This window comes from Poromitra crassiceps (genome assembly GCF_964638095.1).
Source record: "Poromitra crassiceps genome assembly, chromosome: 1".
Taxonomy (NCBI): domain Eukaryota; kingdom Metazoa; phylum Chordata; class Actinopteri; order Beryciformes; family Melamphaidae; genus Poromitra; species Poromitra crassiceps.
Genome location: NC_139623.1, coordinates 109,936,409 through 109,952,946, shown reverse-complemented (window position 1 = coordinate 109,952,946; position 16,538 = coordinate 109,936,409). Strand labels below are relative to the sequence as shown.

The 16,538-nt window shown below is 42.6% G+C and overlaps 1 protein-coding gene across 1 annotated transcript in view; it reads left to right on the top strand.

The window, feature by feature from the left end:
- Positions 1-16,538, top strand: part of vwde (von Willebrand factor D and EGF domains) — a gene marked incomplete at its 5' end in the record, with an annotated part of 84,478 nt that overhangs the window by 63,663 nt on the left and 4,277 nt on the right. The window contains 9 exons of the mRNA XM_083632504.1: positions 2,424-2,578; positions 3,344-3,548; positions 4,899-5,336; positions 11,452-11,547; positions 11,943-12,038; positions 12,143-12,238; positions 12,594-12,689; positions 13,814-13,909; positions 16,413-16,508. Of these exons, the coding sequence (XP_083488630.1) occupies positions 2,424-2,578; positions 3,344-3,548; positions 4,899-5,336; positions 11,452-11,547; positions 11,943-12,038; positions 12,143-12,238; positions 12,594-12,689; positions 13,814-13,909; positions 16,413-16,508 (1,374 nt within the window). The remainder of the gene's footprint in view (positions 1-2,423; positions 2,579-3,343; positions 3,549-4,898; positions 5,337-11,451; positions 11,548-11,942; positions 12,039-12,142; positions 12,239-12,593; positions 12,690-13,813; positions 13,910-16,412; positions 16,509-16,538) is intronic.

Here is a 16,538-nt window from a genome sequence, read left to right as displayed (position 1 = left end):
CTCTCCAATACAGTGGAACTGGATGGCACTCGGCTTGTGGTGCTCAAAGTGCCAAAGAAATACATTTGATAAACTCAACAGCAATGTCTCTTTCCAGAAATCATGACCCCGTTACTCAAGATTATCCACAGGCCTTGTTATGAGCAGTTTCATGGAGGAACTATGACCAAACTACACCTGCTAGCTGCTAGCTAGTTCCTACATGAGACTGCAAAAGCAAATAGTTCCTACATGAAATGGCTCACAACACAGTCTGTGCATTATCTTGAGTAACCGGGTCATGATTTCTGGAAAGAGACAATGCTGTTGAGTTTTTCGAGCACCACAAGCCAAGTGCCATCCAGTTCCATTGTATTCAAGAGAAGGCAGACATCTCTAAAACTCAGGCAACTATCCCAAAACGATATAGATGGATAAATAGCACTACAGGTGAGAGGAAAAATATGTATTTTGGATTTTAGGGTGAGCTGTCCCTTTAACCCTGTAGAACCCAGACATAGTAAAACATAAAAACATTTTTTTAAACCTTTCAGATGGTGTTGTAGGAGGTCTTTGGAGATGATAATGAAGTGTTTGCAAAAAAAAACATGTTTTTGTAAGGTTTTATGGAAATAATAATAATAATATAATATTTATCTTATATATAATATAATATAATATTTGGGGAATGTATTTCACAATAACAACATATGTACATGTTCTAGTCATTTTACTGATCACAAAAAAAATTAAAGGCATTTTACTTACTTAGAATTGATAAACCCAGTCCAATGAAACAAAGGGTGGTTAATTCTCAGCCAAGTTCTGGAAGTTGTGATACATCATGACCTTGTGGGCGGGGCTTATATACAAATGTCCTATCCAATAGCATTGTTAGACTGAACAATAGGACCAAATGACTATGTTTATGAGGGGGGGGGGCACAAAAACATTTATACCTTTTTTTAGATAAAATAAAAATTTTGTGATTCTGCAACAGCGGGTCTTACAGGGTTAAGAGATAGTAGGTAAATTAAAGGGGCAGTAAGATTTTTACTGGGTGTTGGTATCATAAAACTTGTGTAGGAAGAGATAAGTTCTATCACTGTTGTTGCAATTTCTGACTTTAGCGGCCACTGTTGGCAACTAAAATAAATAGTTTTCTGCTAGGAAAAGGGCTGGGATTTCAATATCTAAGTAATTGTTGCGTCATTTTGTATTGAACAATCCTTTCAATCTCCCAGCAGATACAGTAGGTAATGGTCATTGTGCTGTGGGACAATACAAATCTTACTTATTGCTCCTTTAATTTGCATTACCGTAAATTCCGGACTATAAGCCGCACCTTTTCCCCGTTTTTTGGCCTTTTTTGGCCCCTGCGGCTTATATAACGGTGCGGCTTATCTATGGATTTAAAAAAAAAAAAAAAAAAAAAAAATCTCTCTTTTTTAGCACTCTTTCTAACTATAAATCCACTTCTGTTTTAATTTCCTCTCTTGCCCTCTTTTCACCACACTGTATGACACTGTATGACACTGTATGACACTGTATGACACTGTGTGCACTGTAAATAACAACACAGGTGGTGTTGTGTTATGTTGTTTTGTTGAAATGTTAATAAATGGGAGCTTCCTCAAACAGCCAACACCTTACATATGGTAATTAAACATTAAAACACAATAAAAAAAAAAAAAACATTAAAACACCCGCGGCTTATAGTCCGGTGCGGCTTATATAACAAAAAAAATAGTCAACTTTGCAGGTGCGGCTTATACACCGGTGCGGCTTATAGTCCGGAATTTACGGTACATGTAAAGCCATCTCGCCCATTCCCCCCTATTAAATGTGTGCCCTGTTCACACATGATGCCATGTGGTGGTGTATGTGTTTTCAGGCCATACATGTAGAGAGGATATCGATGAGCCATGTGGTGGTGTATGTGTTTTCAGGCCATACGTGTAGAGAGGATATCGATGAGCCATGTGGTGGTGTATGTGTTTTCAGGCCATACATGTAGAGAGGATATCGATGAGCCATGTGGTGGTGTATGTGTTTTCAGGCCATACGTGTAGAGAGGATATGGATGAGCCATGTGGTGGTGTATGTGTTTTCAGGCCATACATGTAGAGAGGATATCGATGAGCCATGTGGTGGTGTATGTGTTTTCAGGCCATACATGTAGAGAGGATATCGATGAGCCATGTGGTGGTGTATGTGTTTTCAGGCCATACGTGTAGAGAGGATATCGATGAGCCATGTGGTGGTGTATGTGTTTTCAGGCCATACATGTAGAGAGGATATCGATGAGCCATGTGGTGGTGTATGTGTTTTCAGGCCATACGTGTAGAGAGGATATCGATGAGCCATGTGGTGGTGTATGTGTTTTCAGGCCATACATGTAGAGAGGATATCGATGAGCCATGTGGTGGTGTATGTGTTTTCAGGCCATACGTGTAGAGAGGATATGGATGAGTGCGTGTCCCAGCCTTGCTTCCCAGGAGCGGGCTGTAACAACACCCTGGGCTCCTTCCTCTGTGGTCCCTGTCCAAACGGCTACAGCGGAGATGGAAGAAGCTGCACCCGTAAGTCCACACTCTCTGTGCTGCATTTCATTTTTATAGATGCAGTGTTTCATTTATTTATTCAACCATCTTGGCGTCAAGGAATTATTGCTTATCAAACTCACTTTAGGAGGTGGAGAGAGCATTTAAAAGTCCATTTGTCCATTTTAAGCTACAGTATATCCTGCAACTTCCACTGTCTTATAGTGCAGAGGCCTTTTACCAGTAGAGCAGACGTCCCGTTTGCTCTCTGGCATTCACACACACAGACAGACACAGACAGACAGACAGACAGACAGACAGACAGAGACGTCATACACACACACACACACACACACACACACACACACACACATATACATATATATATATATATATATATATATATATATATATATATATATATATATATATATATATATATATATATACATTTATTTTATATAGCGCTTTTCTAAATACTCAAAGTCGCTTTACAGATTAAGATTAGTAACATTATTACTAGTTTGAAAAGTAATAAAGGCACACTTCAATATTATACAATACATATACATTTGTTGTTATATGTACAGGAATTACCAGCAAGATTAAGATTAGTAACATTATTACTAGTTTGAAAAGTAACAAAGTTACAATTCCTGTTGTCCAAATTTCTTCCGGTTATTTTTTCCACATGATCCAGTTGAGGTCAATTGTCATCACTTTGTTCCCAAGGTAACACGGAGTCTCCTGGCAAAGCAGTGACCATGCCAGCGCGGGTACCACAGGTTTCAGCTAGAACCATACCAGCGCGGGTACCACAGGTTTCAGCTAGAACCATACCAGCGCGGGTACCACAGGTTTCAGCTAGAACCAAGCCCTCAGTGCTGTCCCCTTGCAGCAGAAGGCCGTGTCACCCCGGGGTGCAGTGCTTTGAGAACGCCCATGTCTCCGCAGGCTTCATCTGTGGACCCTGTCCTCCTGGGCTCCATGGAAACGGACAAACCTGCAGCAGGAGCAGCACTACAGGTGAGAGTGGCTCTATTCTGTCAGCACTGAACATGTTTTATGCTTTGTAAGTTTGCTTTTTATGGGAATATTTTGACATTCAAAAAATTACAGTAGATAGGGATGTACTAACCTGATGCTGCCAGATGGTTTGTTTCAAAGAGCCATCTGGGAACTCAATCTTGGAAACCGATTAAAAAGGGCAGGTACTTTCAAAAAATGCTAGGCCGGTGATTGGATGAACCATCTGTCTATCACTGTCTATCACGAGCTAACTTCAACCACTTAGGACCGCCTCCTCCTTCCTCTGACACTGATTGGTGCGAACCGCTGGTGGTTGGGATTCAAAACCAATAGATTGGAGTGTGGAGAGCAGGATTTGTAGCGGGATCGTGATCTTGTTCTCCTGCTAATCTAGCTACCTCGCAAGGTTAGGGATGCATTCATTCAGACGGGCACCAACAATCAGAGACACCATGGTACACACTTTCCAGCCCACTAAACCCAACCATACTTGGCTCCATCTAAAAGGAAACTTCAAATGTGGAAACTGCAGTCAGTGTAACAACACCACTAATGTCAAGTCCTTCAATCATCCACATACTGGCAAGAAATATCCCATCAAACAATTCATCAATTGTAACACAACATCTACATGCTCACATGTCCCTGTGGACTCTCTTACATTGGTCAAACTAAGAGCACTCGAACAAAGAATATCAGAACATAAAACAGCCATCCGCACAGGTAACATGGACTATGCCATAGCTAAGCATTACCAAGAAGCTAACCATGGCTCTCCAGCCACATTGAAATTTGTGGGACTTGAACATGTCACTCCTCCAACCAGAGGGGGCAACCTACCAAAACTTCTCTCACAGAGAGAAATGTACTGGATCTCCACACTCAATACAATGACACCTGCTGGACTGAATGATGACTTTTCTCTCAAATGTTTCCTCTAAACCCTCTGAAAAGACAAGTATACCCCAAAGTGCATATGTACAACTATTTTAATTGTATGTAAATGTGCCATTTCACCATGTTTTTCAGTCATTGTTATGTGGTTAAGTAAATGAAACATGTTTATGTGACCTGATCCCTTTAAGTGTACCATGTGACCTTCCTAATTGTTCACTCTACTATATATGGCATGACCTCCATCTTGTTCCATTTCCTCCATGCCCTGAAGAAGGCCGAGAGGCCGAAACATTGGCAATTTTGTGACATGGCGAAATAAATTATTTCCTCATGTCAACGTTCAATGTTTATTCTGCTGAGGAGACTTAGGGGTTGTATGCTTTAATGTGTCTCAAGGCTGTATTTGTGTTCATTTTCAAGCCGTATCCTCTAACTTCCAGTGTTTTACAGGGCAGGGAACAGCCACCGGTCGAGCAGACGGGCGAGTTCACATCACCGAACCAAACTCCAGCAAGGAAATCTCCAACACCTCCTCTTCCTCCTCTCCCACATTACCCAGAAGACACCCTGACGCCAGGACAAAACCCGAGACGACCATCTCTAGTACAAGGAGAGTGTCTCCCGTCGACAGGAAAACTATGGCGAGCCCCCGGAACCAGACGCTCACCCGGGTTTTAACCCCCGTCGTCCACAGAGGGCAGCCCAGCGGGGGGGAGCATCTGACCCCTGACCTCTCCACCGGGGTCAGATGGGGGTCACCGTCTCGCCCGGTGACCTGTGCTAATGCTCCGTGCTTCTCCGGCGTGCCTTGTGAGCCCACCGTCACCGGGTCCTTCAGGTGTGGCCGCTGCCCTTATGGCTACACCGGGGATGGAGTCACATGTAAAGGTATTTTTAATGTTTTCCACATTTTAGAATAAAAGTAAAGACATCAAAATTGAAAATGTAATTATGCAGCGAAAAAAAATATCTTATATTTTTGATTGTTTAAAGTAGTCGCCCTAGAAAGGTTAAAGGCTTTGGAAAGAAATTGATACAGAGGATCAACTTCACTATTTATATTTGTCTAAAAAACACATTTCAAAAGTTTAAGCAGATCAGGGGTTCCCTTAACACATTCACTGCCAGACGTTTTTTTTTTTACTGTAGGTAGGTTCTGCCAGAGGGTTTTTTTGAGGATTCTGGCTCATCTTTCAAGACCCGAGGATTCTTTTCTGCTAAGATTTTGTGAACACACAATATCTCAAAAGAACTAATAGAATGTGTGCTTTCTCTGTCTAAAAGAGTTAGTTTGTAGAGTTAGTAGTTATGTAAGCATTAGCAGTTGAATACAGCATGGTTTCAGCGTCAGAAAAATTATTCAGAGATAAACGGCTTTTTGTGAAATTCGATAGAACAGTCACTTTAACCATTCATTTTTGGCATCAGTAAGACGTCAGACATCTAAACAATAGTTTTGAACAGTAATTTCCTCCATAACAGCAGGAAACCCCCCTCTGCTTCCAACTCCTCCCTCCGTGGGCGTTCTTCTTGGCTGCAGCGGCCGTGTCACAAGCTTGTCACCAGTCTCACTGCTTTGCTGCTGCTGCTGCCTGTCTGCGCGGCCGCTGTTTGAGGAAGTCTGGATGGACTCGCTCGCTTCTTGGAGTTTTGGTTGAGAGCTTTGATGAAGCTTTTGCGATTCTGGTCATATTTATGCTGCGTGTTTCAAAGTGTGTTCCACCTGTAATCTATTATGCAAATTTGCAATCCCGCATCGCCAGCAATCAGCGCGAAAACGAAAGCGTTTTCGCCAATCCATTTTCATGAGAATGGCTGCTTTTTGCTTGCCTTCCTCTAGTCAGGAGAGCACTGTCGCCACTTAGTGGGTCGGTGGAATGGGTTGTAAACGTTCGGTGGCTCCAATAATTATATAAGAGATGTAAAAGGGTTAGATGCACATCCCACGGTCAAAAAAAAAAAAAAAAATTTTTTGACGGAGTAATACGTCAGTGGCAGTCAACCGTTGGATTTTTTTTGACGGAGTAATACGTCGTTGGCAGTGAACGTGTTAAGAATGCCGCGGCCCACTTTGAAATCTGAAAATCTTCCGAGCCCCACCCAACGCTTTAATCACATCTCTGATCAACACACATGACTAAGATGATGTATTTCCCTATAATGTTATATTTTGTATTTCATTAAAGGGGGACTTACCCCCCCAGATATGTGACAAAACGGCATGCTGCTTGAGTTGAAAAAACCTGTCTCACGTATGCTCTTTGGCTGTGCTCAGACGGCTCAGACAGGAAGCTTGGAAATGTTTTACCGGAAATCGACGCCATGACACTTTACCCACCACATCACGAAACAAAGTTATACGATAGCTACAAAATCTTTATAAATATCAACAACTAGCCAACGCTGGTGGCCTGTATGGAAACAGCGTTGCTCAAAATGGTTGAAAGTTATATAAATTTGGTCATTCAGTGCAAACTACTAAACTGCCATTGACGGCCATGGAACTAACGTTAACCCGAGGTTATCGGCCGGCGGCCGCGGCAGAACACAAAACCAGGACAAACACGCTCTGAACACGCTCTAATGTAATCACAATGGGAGATTTCTGCGCCACCTACTGGCCACACAAAAAGTGGTTTATCTTGAGAACCATTCGTCCGATCGACTTCAAACTTAGGGAGTGCGCTGCTCGGACCCGATGGTGTGCGGTGCCGCATTTCATGCAATTTGGACTTATTCCAGGACTGTCTGTATGTATTTTCTTCGCATATCTCAAGAACCGTTTGTTGGACCGACTTCAAACTTACACTTAGGGGGACCTGACAGAGTGCAGTGTGTGTGCGGGGGGAGCGCCCACGGGGTGGTGCATGGGGGAACGGACACTGCACTAGTAGAGATAAAGATGGGAGTGCTGCATTGGGTCAAGACATCAATATAAGTTAGCAGAGTAAAAATCAGGTGCTCTTCAAGGATGGGGCATATATAGAATAGATACAAGAGAGGTAGCTGTCCAATATGGTTGCAGGAAGTTCCTCAGGTGTTGAAGGCAGCAAAAAGGGAAAACATCCGAGGCACTCTGAGTTATAACAACAAACACAACATTCTCCCCCTCCCTCCTCCTGGTTGAGTGGTTCTCAATGTGGGGCCAGGGGACCACCAGTGGTCATTGAGAGGATTCCAAAATTCTCTGTTGTCTCTCAACCTAATATATATGGAATTCTGGACAAAATCATATCTAGGCTACATAAAAAAATAAAAAAAAAATCTGATTTGCATCTCAGAAACCAAATCTCATCATATTGGGGATCCATGGCCCCAATGTGAACTAAATTAGGGCGCCTTAGTATGAACAAGGTTGGGAATGATTTACAGCAACATAATGCCATTTCCTTCCTTTTATTTCTATTTATGATTATAGTCGCTTTTATTGATCGTATTAAGTTACATCACCACATGGCCATCTTGGTAGGAAAATAACAGGCAATTGTAATCAATTAACAGGTGATTAACAGGTCAAGTGACACAAACAGCCAATGAGCTGTGTGTATTGTAGCGCCATATTGGTAGAAAAATGCTTGTGACATCATGGGAATAGGCTTGGAGTTATGAGAAGCCAGGAAATGGTAGAGGGGGAGTAGGGGAGTTACTATCTTGAAATCCCATAGTCTTTGGTACAACGTGACGTCAGGTTGTACCACATCTTGTGCAGTTTTGAGGGCAAAAAAAAGCAGGGTTGAACCCATAGAGGGTACTTATGTGGCTGAAATCGTCCAAATGGTACAATGGTAACAGTTTGGTCTCAAATGTGGAAATTCTGACCAGAATTCTTCACACACCACCCCCAAAGTCATATATACAGTATTGGTTAAAAGCTGAAAAAAGTGTTTTGCGGGTAAGTTACACTTTAACAGAGCATGTGAACTTAGCTGGGCATACGGCAAATCAATAATCCATCCACATACAAAAATGTAGGCAAAATAGAAAATACCCAAAAGCCAGATTGCAAACATTTTTTTCCCCCTTTACTCTTCAGAAGAAGGCTATTTGCATGCATAACACATTTGTTGGGACAAACTGTGAGCAACAACAGAAAAAAAATCAATCCACAAGCTATTAATGCTATTTAGGCTGTGAAAAATACTACTTTATCTGTAGGAGAGACTTGTGGGTACCCATTGAACATTTTCCTTCAGATAAATTGAGCTGAGAGGTCAAGGGAGTGGACCCCTTTGAAATAGTTTTTCCCTTGCCAAAGGTTTCACTACGTTTGGAGCGTTATTTAGCACCCTTCCCGACAAGCTAGCATGTCATGCTTGGTACCAATGGAAGCCTTATAATTAATAATAATATTATTATATATAAATAGACAAGTGCAAGGCATACAGTACTATTGGCAGTGAACTATGCTTTGCTTAGCCTACCAATATGTACATTCAGGCCCAGATTCAGCAAAGGTTTGAGCAGGGAAGAGCGTAGGGTATGGCACTAAAATGTACAAATCAGAATTACATGCTATTCACAAATGAGGGGAAAGTTGCCTGAGAGCGCTGGCCAAAAATATTTTGTGGCTGTCATGCATGAATTACATATAAATCTCTCTCTCTCTCTCTCTCTCTCTCTCTCTCCCCCCCCCATTTTTGTTTCTCTCTCTCTCTCTCTCTCTCTCTCTCTCACTCTCCCCCCCCCATTTTTGTTTCTCTCTCTCTCTCTCTCTCTCTCTCTCTCTCTCTCTCTCCCCCCCCCATTTTTGTTTCTCTCTCTCTCTCTCTCTCTCTCTCTCTCACTCTCCCCCCCCCATTTTTGTTTCTCTCTCTCTCTCTCTCTCTCTCTCTCTCTCTCCCCCCCCCATTTTTGTTTCTCTCTCTCTCTCTCTCTCTCTCTCTCACTCTCCCCCCCCCATTTTTGTTTCTCTCTCTCTCTCTCTCTCTCTCTCTCTCTCTCCCCCCCCCCATTTTTGTTTCTCTCTCTCTCTCTCTCTCTCTCTCTCTCACTCTCCCCCCCCATTTTTGTTTCTCTCTCTCTCTCTCTCTCTCTCTCTCTCTCTCTCCCCCCCCCATTTTTGTTTCTCTCTCTCTCTCTCTCTCTCTCTCACTCTCCCCCCCCCCATTTTTGTTTCTCTCTCTCTCTCTCTCTCTCTCTCTCTCACTCTCCCCCCCCATTTTTGTTTCTCTCTCTCTCTCTCTCTCTCTCTCTCTCTCACTCTCCCCCCCCCATTTTTGTTTCTCTCTCTCTCTCTCTCTCTCTCTCTCTCACTCTCCCCCCCCATTTTTGTTTCTCTCTCTCTCTCTCTCTCTCTCTCTCTCTCTCTCTCTCTCCCCCCCCATTTTTGTTTCTCTCTCTCTCTCTCTCTCTCTCTCTCACTCTCCCCCCCCCATTTTTGTTTCTCTCTCTCTCTCTCTCTCTCTCTCTCTCTCTCTCTCTCTCCCCCCCCCCATTTTTGTTTCTCTCTCTCTCTCTCTCTCTCTCTCTCTCTCTCACTCTCCCCCCCCCATTTTTGTTTCTCTCTCTCTCTCTCTCTCTCTCTCACTCCCCCCCCCCCCATTTTTGTTTCTCTCTCTCTCTCTCTCTCTCTCTCTCTCACTCTCCCCCCCCATTTTTGTTTCTCTCTCTCTCTCTCTCTCTCTCTCTCTCTCTCTCTCTCTCTCTCTCTCTCTCTCTCCCCCCCCCCCCCATTTTTGTTTCTCTCTCTCTCTCTCTCTCTCTCTCTCTCACTCTCCCCCCCCATTTTTGTTTCTCTCTCTCTCTCTCTCTCTCTCTCTCTCTCTCTCTCTCTCTCTCTCCCCCCCCCATTTTTGTTTCTCTCTCTCTCTCTCTCTCTCTCTCTCTCACTCCCCCCCCCCCATTTTTGTTTTAGCCAAGGCCGTACAAATCAAGTGAATTGAAATGCAAGCACAATTCATTAACACTTCACATCAGCTTCAACATCTGAAATGATTGTATCAGAATGGCTGCTGTAAGAAGCAGGCATTGTTGCAAAAGAGCAGAGTTTTCTGTCCTTGAATCTCAGTTCAGATCACAAAACACACCAATTAAAGAGCCATTATGATGCAAGGGTCTAGGAACTGGCTAAGTAAGTAAGTACGGTAAATTGTATTTGTATAGCACTTCTCACAGAGAAAACTCACAAAGTGCTTCACAGGATTAGAATACAAAACAACCAATCAATCAATAAATACAGGTAACAGTAAAATAAAAAAAAATGCAACAACACAGGACTACCGGAAACAGGCAATGAAAGAGGCTAGACAAAAGCCTGTCTAAACAGAAGTGTTTTTAGCTGCCGTTTAAAAATGCCCACAGAGGATGCAGCTCTCAGGTCGTGAGGAAGAGCATTCCACAACCTAGGAGCTACAGACTCAAAGGCTCAGTCACCTTTGGTTTTGAGCCTGGTGCTGGGAACAACTAATAGGCTCTGGTCAGCAGACCTCAGTGACCTGCTAGGAACGTGAGAGTGGAGCAGATCACGCAGATATGCAGGTGCTTGACCATGCAGGGCTCTATATGTGAGCAGAAGAACTTTAAACTGGATCCTGAGAGTAACTGGCAGCCAGTGTAAGGAGGCCAAGACTGGAGTAATGTGACAGTATCTACTCGACTTGGTCAGTAACCTGGCCGCGGCATTTTGGATCAGTTGGAGGCGGTCCAGAGAAGATTTAGCGAGGCCCGTAAAAAGAGAATTACAATAATCAAGCCTCGACAAAAAAAAAAGCATGAATGAGCATTTCCAGCTCAGAGAGAGATACAACAGACCTGAGCAATCTAATAAGCTAACCATCAACCATCAACGGATCTGTTTTCTTTTCAAGGGGTTGTTTGCACCACAACTAGATTTGTATACATTTAGTGAATAAGACATCAAATGTGCAATTTTTAGCTCAAGCAACTATAGAGGACAACAAAATGTCCTCACAGCACATTAGAAGTGCGTGGATAACAGATCCTGGAGAACTGCAATGCCATCATGAATGGATGCCTTCAGAAGTCTTCGTGTGGTTTGTTTCAGCGGTGTGCAGGTATCAGTGTGGGAGGAATATGGAATGCACTCTACCCAACACATGCACCTGCAAGGAAGGCTACACGGGATACAACTGCCATATAGGTGAGAGAGAGGCTTGATTTAACATGGCTTCTTTTTTCAGCTAGAACTAGGGCTGGGTGTGGAGAGCCAGATCTAATTCAGTCCCGGGTCCAAACTACACTAACCTTTATCGATCATTAAGCATTTTGAACAGCTTGATGCGTCTCTCTTCACATTTTTGAACCTTTCTGTGTGGTACAGTAAATATACGGTACTCAAATTGTATTTTGTTCTCTAAAGTAAGGCATTATGCCTTACTGTGGCTCATTCCTGTTATACCTTGGAATATTCTGCAGACTGTGGCTCATTCCTGTTATGACTAATTTCTAATAAACCTCCCTAGAAGATTTGGCTGCTTTACCTCTGTGTGACTGGTGTTATTTGTCAGTCACACTTTTTTCTTCCTCCCCTCTCAGCGGTGTGTCGGCCCGACTGCAGGAACCAGGGCAAGTGTGTGAAACCTAACGTGTGTGAATGTCGCGTGGGCTACCGCGGGCCTACCTGTGAGGAAGGTAAGGCCAACTCATATTCACACTTATCTCCAACGCGCTGACATGCCCCTATTACCTCGCTCATGGGATACTCGTGTTGTTTATGACCCCGCATTGGTGTGTAGCAAGCTGTGAGCCGCCCTGTCAACACGGGGGAACGTGCCTGGCCAGAAACCTCTGCACCTGCCCCTATGGCTACGTGGGACCCCGATGTGAAATCAGTGAGAGATTATTTTCACAATTCTGACCTGATGAAACTTTTTGGAATGTGTTTACAATTTGTATTAAACTGTTGCAGATTATGACTTTAATCTATAATATAGAATCAGATGGGGATGTATGGGGGTTTATCAATTTATAGTCTCAGAAAAGTTGTCTCAGGCACAGACAACTTACTAAATTGACTTTCAAATAAGTTTTCTGTGATTGTCTAAACTTTTTGACACTTCCATTGTCCCATGTGGTAAACTCTACTCATCTGACATTTGCATAGGCAAAAAAAACTATTCAGTATTGTCAAGTTATTGCTGAGTTTTGGAAGAAGTGTGCATACAATAATCATGTCTCCCCGCACAGTGGTGTGTAACAGACACTGTGAAAATGGAGGCGAATGTATATCTCCTGATGTCTGCAAATGCAAGTCTGGCTGGTATGGACCAACATGTTACTCAGGTAATTCACATCAACATCATGTGTGAACACATGTGATGAAAGCTACATTTGATCTCAATTCAGATTGTTCCCTCATGTGTGATTCAGATCTGATGTTTTCTAATCAGTGTGAACAGCATTTTATTTCAACAGACTTTTTTTCTTTCGCCTTATCTATTTATTTATTGAAATCCAATCTGGATCACATGGATACTAAGTGCAAAATCGGATCCTGAGGCACGTGACTTATATTTGAACACTCAAATTGGAATTTATCAGCGGTACCTTGACAATAAGTAAATCTTTCATCATTCTCCTGACACAATTGCCATAATTTTGGCATCATGATAGCTTGGAGGACAACCAAGGAGACTCAACACTGGAAGGAAAGAGATATAGACTGGTATTTAGGGAGATGCCTCCATTCAGTCAAAACTCAAAGGCTCATACTGTAACTGAAATGTGTTCAAAACCAGCAGGAGAAGAAAAGGTAAATATTCAGATGTGACATATTTTGTTATTATTCCTCGACATTGTCGACCTTGAACTGCACTCATATTGGTATGGTATATATGAGTTGCATCCTGGGATTGATATGAACATTCAACAGTCATTCAAATGAGATCAGATATAGAGCAATTTGAAATTGAACATGAAGGCCTGCAGTGTGAATGTAGCCTTGAGCGTGAAGCAGGTAGCCTTGGGCGTGAAGCAGGTAGCCTTGGGCGTGAAGCAGGTAGCCTTGAGCGTGAAGCAGGTAGCCTTGAGCGTGAAGCAGGTAGCCTTGAGCGTGAAGCAGGTAGCCTTGAGCGTGAAGCAGGTAGCCTTGAGCGTGAAGCAGGTAGCCTTGGGCGTGAAGCAGGTAGCCTTGAGCGTGAAGCAGGTAGCCTTGAGCGTGAAGCAGGTAGCCTTGGGCGTGAAGCAGGTAGCCTTGGGCGTGAAGCAGGCTCTTGTTGAAAAAGAGCGTTCATGCTCTTCCCTGGACAGAACACTTTTCACATTACATTTGTCATTATATTGATTAATATGAAGTCTGTGCTAAGAGTCTGAATGTGGTTGGCTGTACCTTCCACAGCTGTCTGTAACCCAGTCTGTCTGTACCTTCCACAGCTGTCTGTAACCCAGTCTGTCTGTACCTTCCACAGCTGTCTGTAACCCAGTCTGTCTGAATGGAGGAACATGCATCAAGCCCAACATCTGTGCCTGCCCCAGTGGCTTCTATGGCTCCCAGTGTCAGATCGGTAAGGAACACATGTCGCCGTGCTAAAAGTCCTGGTAACACTTTATAATAACGTTCAGTCATAAGTCATTTATAAGCCTTTAGTTAATGATGAACTAATCACTTACAAAACATGAATATACATTTGTAGATGATTAATGAATGTTATGTTAAACATATACAAATGTGTTGTAAGTCATCTATAAACTTTTACTAAATGAAGTGTTCCTCACCTGTTATAAATGATGTGTAAATCATTTACAATTAATTTACAAGGCTTTCTGCATCCCCTAATCTAAAGTGTAAACCATTCATCACACATAAATGTGTTGCATACAAGGGGGTAGCTCTGTCAAAATTGAAGCCAATGCGGAAGTGCACTTAAACCTGCATTCTTTTGAATGGCCTGCAGGGGGCGACCCATTGGTCTGTGGACTTCTGTTTTTTGACGCCTCACGTATGGCATTTCGGCCATTGCCATCTTGGATCTCGACACAACTCCAGGGGTTTCCCACAGAGCACGGCCTGCTATTGGTCCGTGATCGGCGAAATGTGTGATCAGTGGACAAGCGACCTGTCAATCACGCCCAAAAACATAGTCTGCAACTACAACATAGTCTGAAACTAGTGATTGAGACCATAAACGCATTAGGAAAGTGTTCACTGAGGCCATACTTGAGGCTTCAAAACAAAGTCCACAAACCAATGGGTCGCCCCCTGCAGGCAAAGAGGACACTTCCGCATTGGCTTCAATTTTGACAACAGAGTTACCCCCTTGTATGTAACACATTTATGTGTGATTAATGGTTTACACTTTAGATCAGGGGATGCAGAAAGCCTTGTAAATGAATTGTAAATGATTTACACAACATTTATAACAGGTGAGGAACACTTCATTTACTGAAAGTTTATAGATGACTTACAACACATTTGTATATGTTTTGTAAATGGTTAGTTCATCATTAACTAAAGGCTTATAAATGACTTACGACTGAACGTTATTATAAAGTGTTACCAAAGTCCTTCTATGGCTCCCAGTGTCAGATCGGTAAGGAACACAGTAGTTGGGTTTCCATCCACCTGTTTTTTATGCAAAATTTCAAATTTGCACATAAAAAAACTGAGTGGAAATGCTGCAAAATTTGCAAAAACCTCCAAATATCGCAAAAAAGTTTTCACGCTTGAGGGAGGTGGAAAAGTCGGGTGTATCGATAAAAGGAAAATGCAAAAGTGCAGTGGAAACAGATCAAGTGATATTCTGTTGTCTCTCCAGCCAAAAACCACGCAGTTTGCCTTGATCACTGCAAAACATGACATGCCATGTAGCCTCCACAATAGGTAAATATTGGTAAATACGCAGCACAATACCCGCCGTGGTAAACAGAAGAAGACTGGGACATAACTTTAAGGCGACTCACTTCTAGAATTGAGTGAAATTGTATTCACTTACTATTCTATCTGCTCTGTGGATTATAACGTTATGCCTGCCGAGAAATTGCATTTTATGGTACCTTTGTCTACTTGTAGATCATCAAGAAACTAAGTGAATAGCCTTAGTTGTGTTTAATAGAGCTCGGTCACAGTAGATCAGCAGATCAGACAGCCTCAAACACGAGGTGATTGACAGCTCTATAATTCGCATAGTAGCAGCGGATGGAAACGCGCATTATTTCGCATTTTCTGTGGCCGACTTTCTGAAAATTCGATTAAAATTTGCGATACCTTTGGATGGAAACCCAACTAGTGTCAGATCGGTAAGGAACACTGTCAGATCAGTAAGGAAAACGGTGTCAGATCGGTCAGTTGTAGATTCTACTGATGTTGTAGCAGCAGCTGACTCAATTGAAATGTTTAAAATGTGGTTAGGTTTATCTCAGTCCAATCTATATATACCGTAAATTCCGGACTATAAGACGCACCTTTTTTCCCGTTTTTTGGCCTTTTTTGGCCCCTGCGGCTTATATAACGGTGCGGCTTATCTATGGATTTTTTCAAAAAAAAAAAAAAAAAAAAAACTCTCTTTTTTAGCACTCTTTCTAACTATAAATCCACTTCTGTTTTAATTTCCTCTCTTGCCCTCTTTTCACCACACCGCGGACACTGTGTGCACTGTAAAAAACAACACAGGTGGTGTTGTGTTATGTTGTTTTGTTGAAATGTTAATAAATGGGAGCTTCCTCAAACAGCCATCTCTTTCCCGACAATCCCCTCTGTGCATGAACCCTTACAATAATTAAACATTAAAACACAATAAAAAAAAAAAAAAAAAAAAACATTAAAACACCCGCGGCTTATAGTCCGGTGCGGCTTATATATGTAAAAAATAGTCAACTTTGCAGGTGCGGCTTATACACCGGTGCGCCTTATAGTCCGGAATTTACGGTAGTAGATATAGTTAAGGTTCGTTTCTAGCTGTATGCGACATCCCTCCTGATATCCTACACTTGAATGAATATTACTGTATCACCAACTGAACAATAGCTCAATGTTCCTGTAGCTGACCCAGTCTTGATGTTGTGTTTCAGCTGTGTGCAGCCCTCCTTGTAAGAATGGAGGTCAGTGTATGAGAAACAATGTGTGTTCCTGCCCCGAGGGCTACACAGGAAAAAGGTGTCAAAAGAGTAAGCAACACTATCGCCTGCATGGTTGAC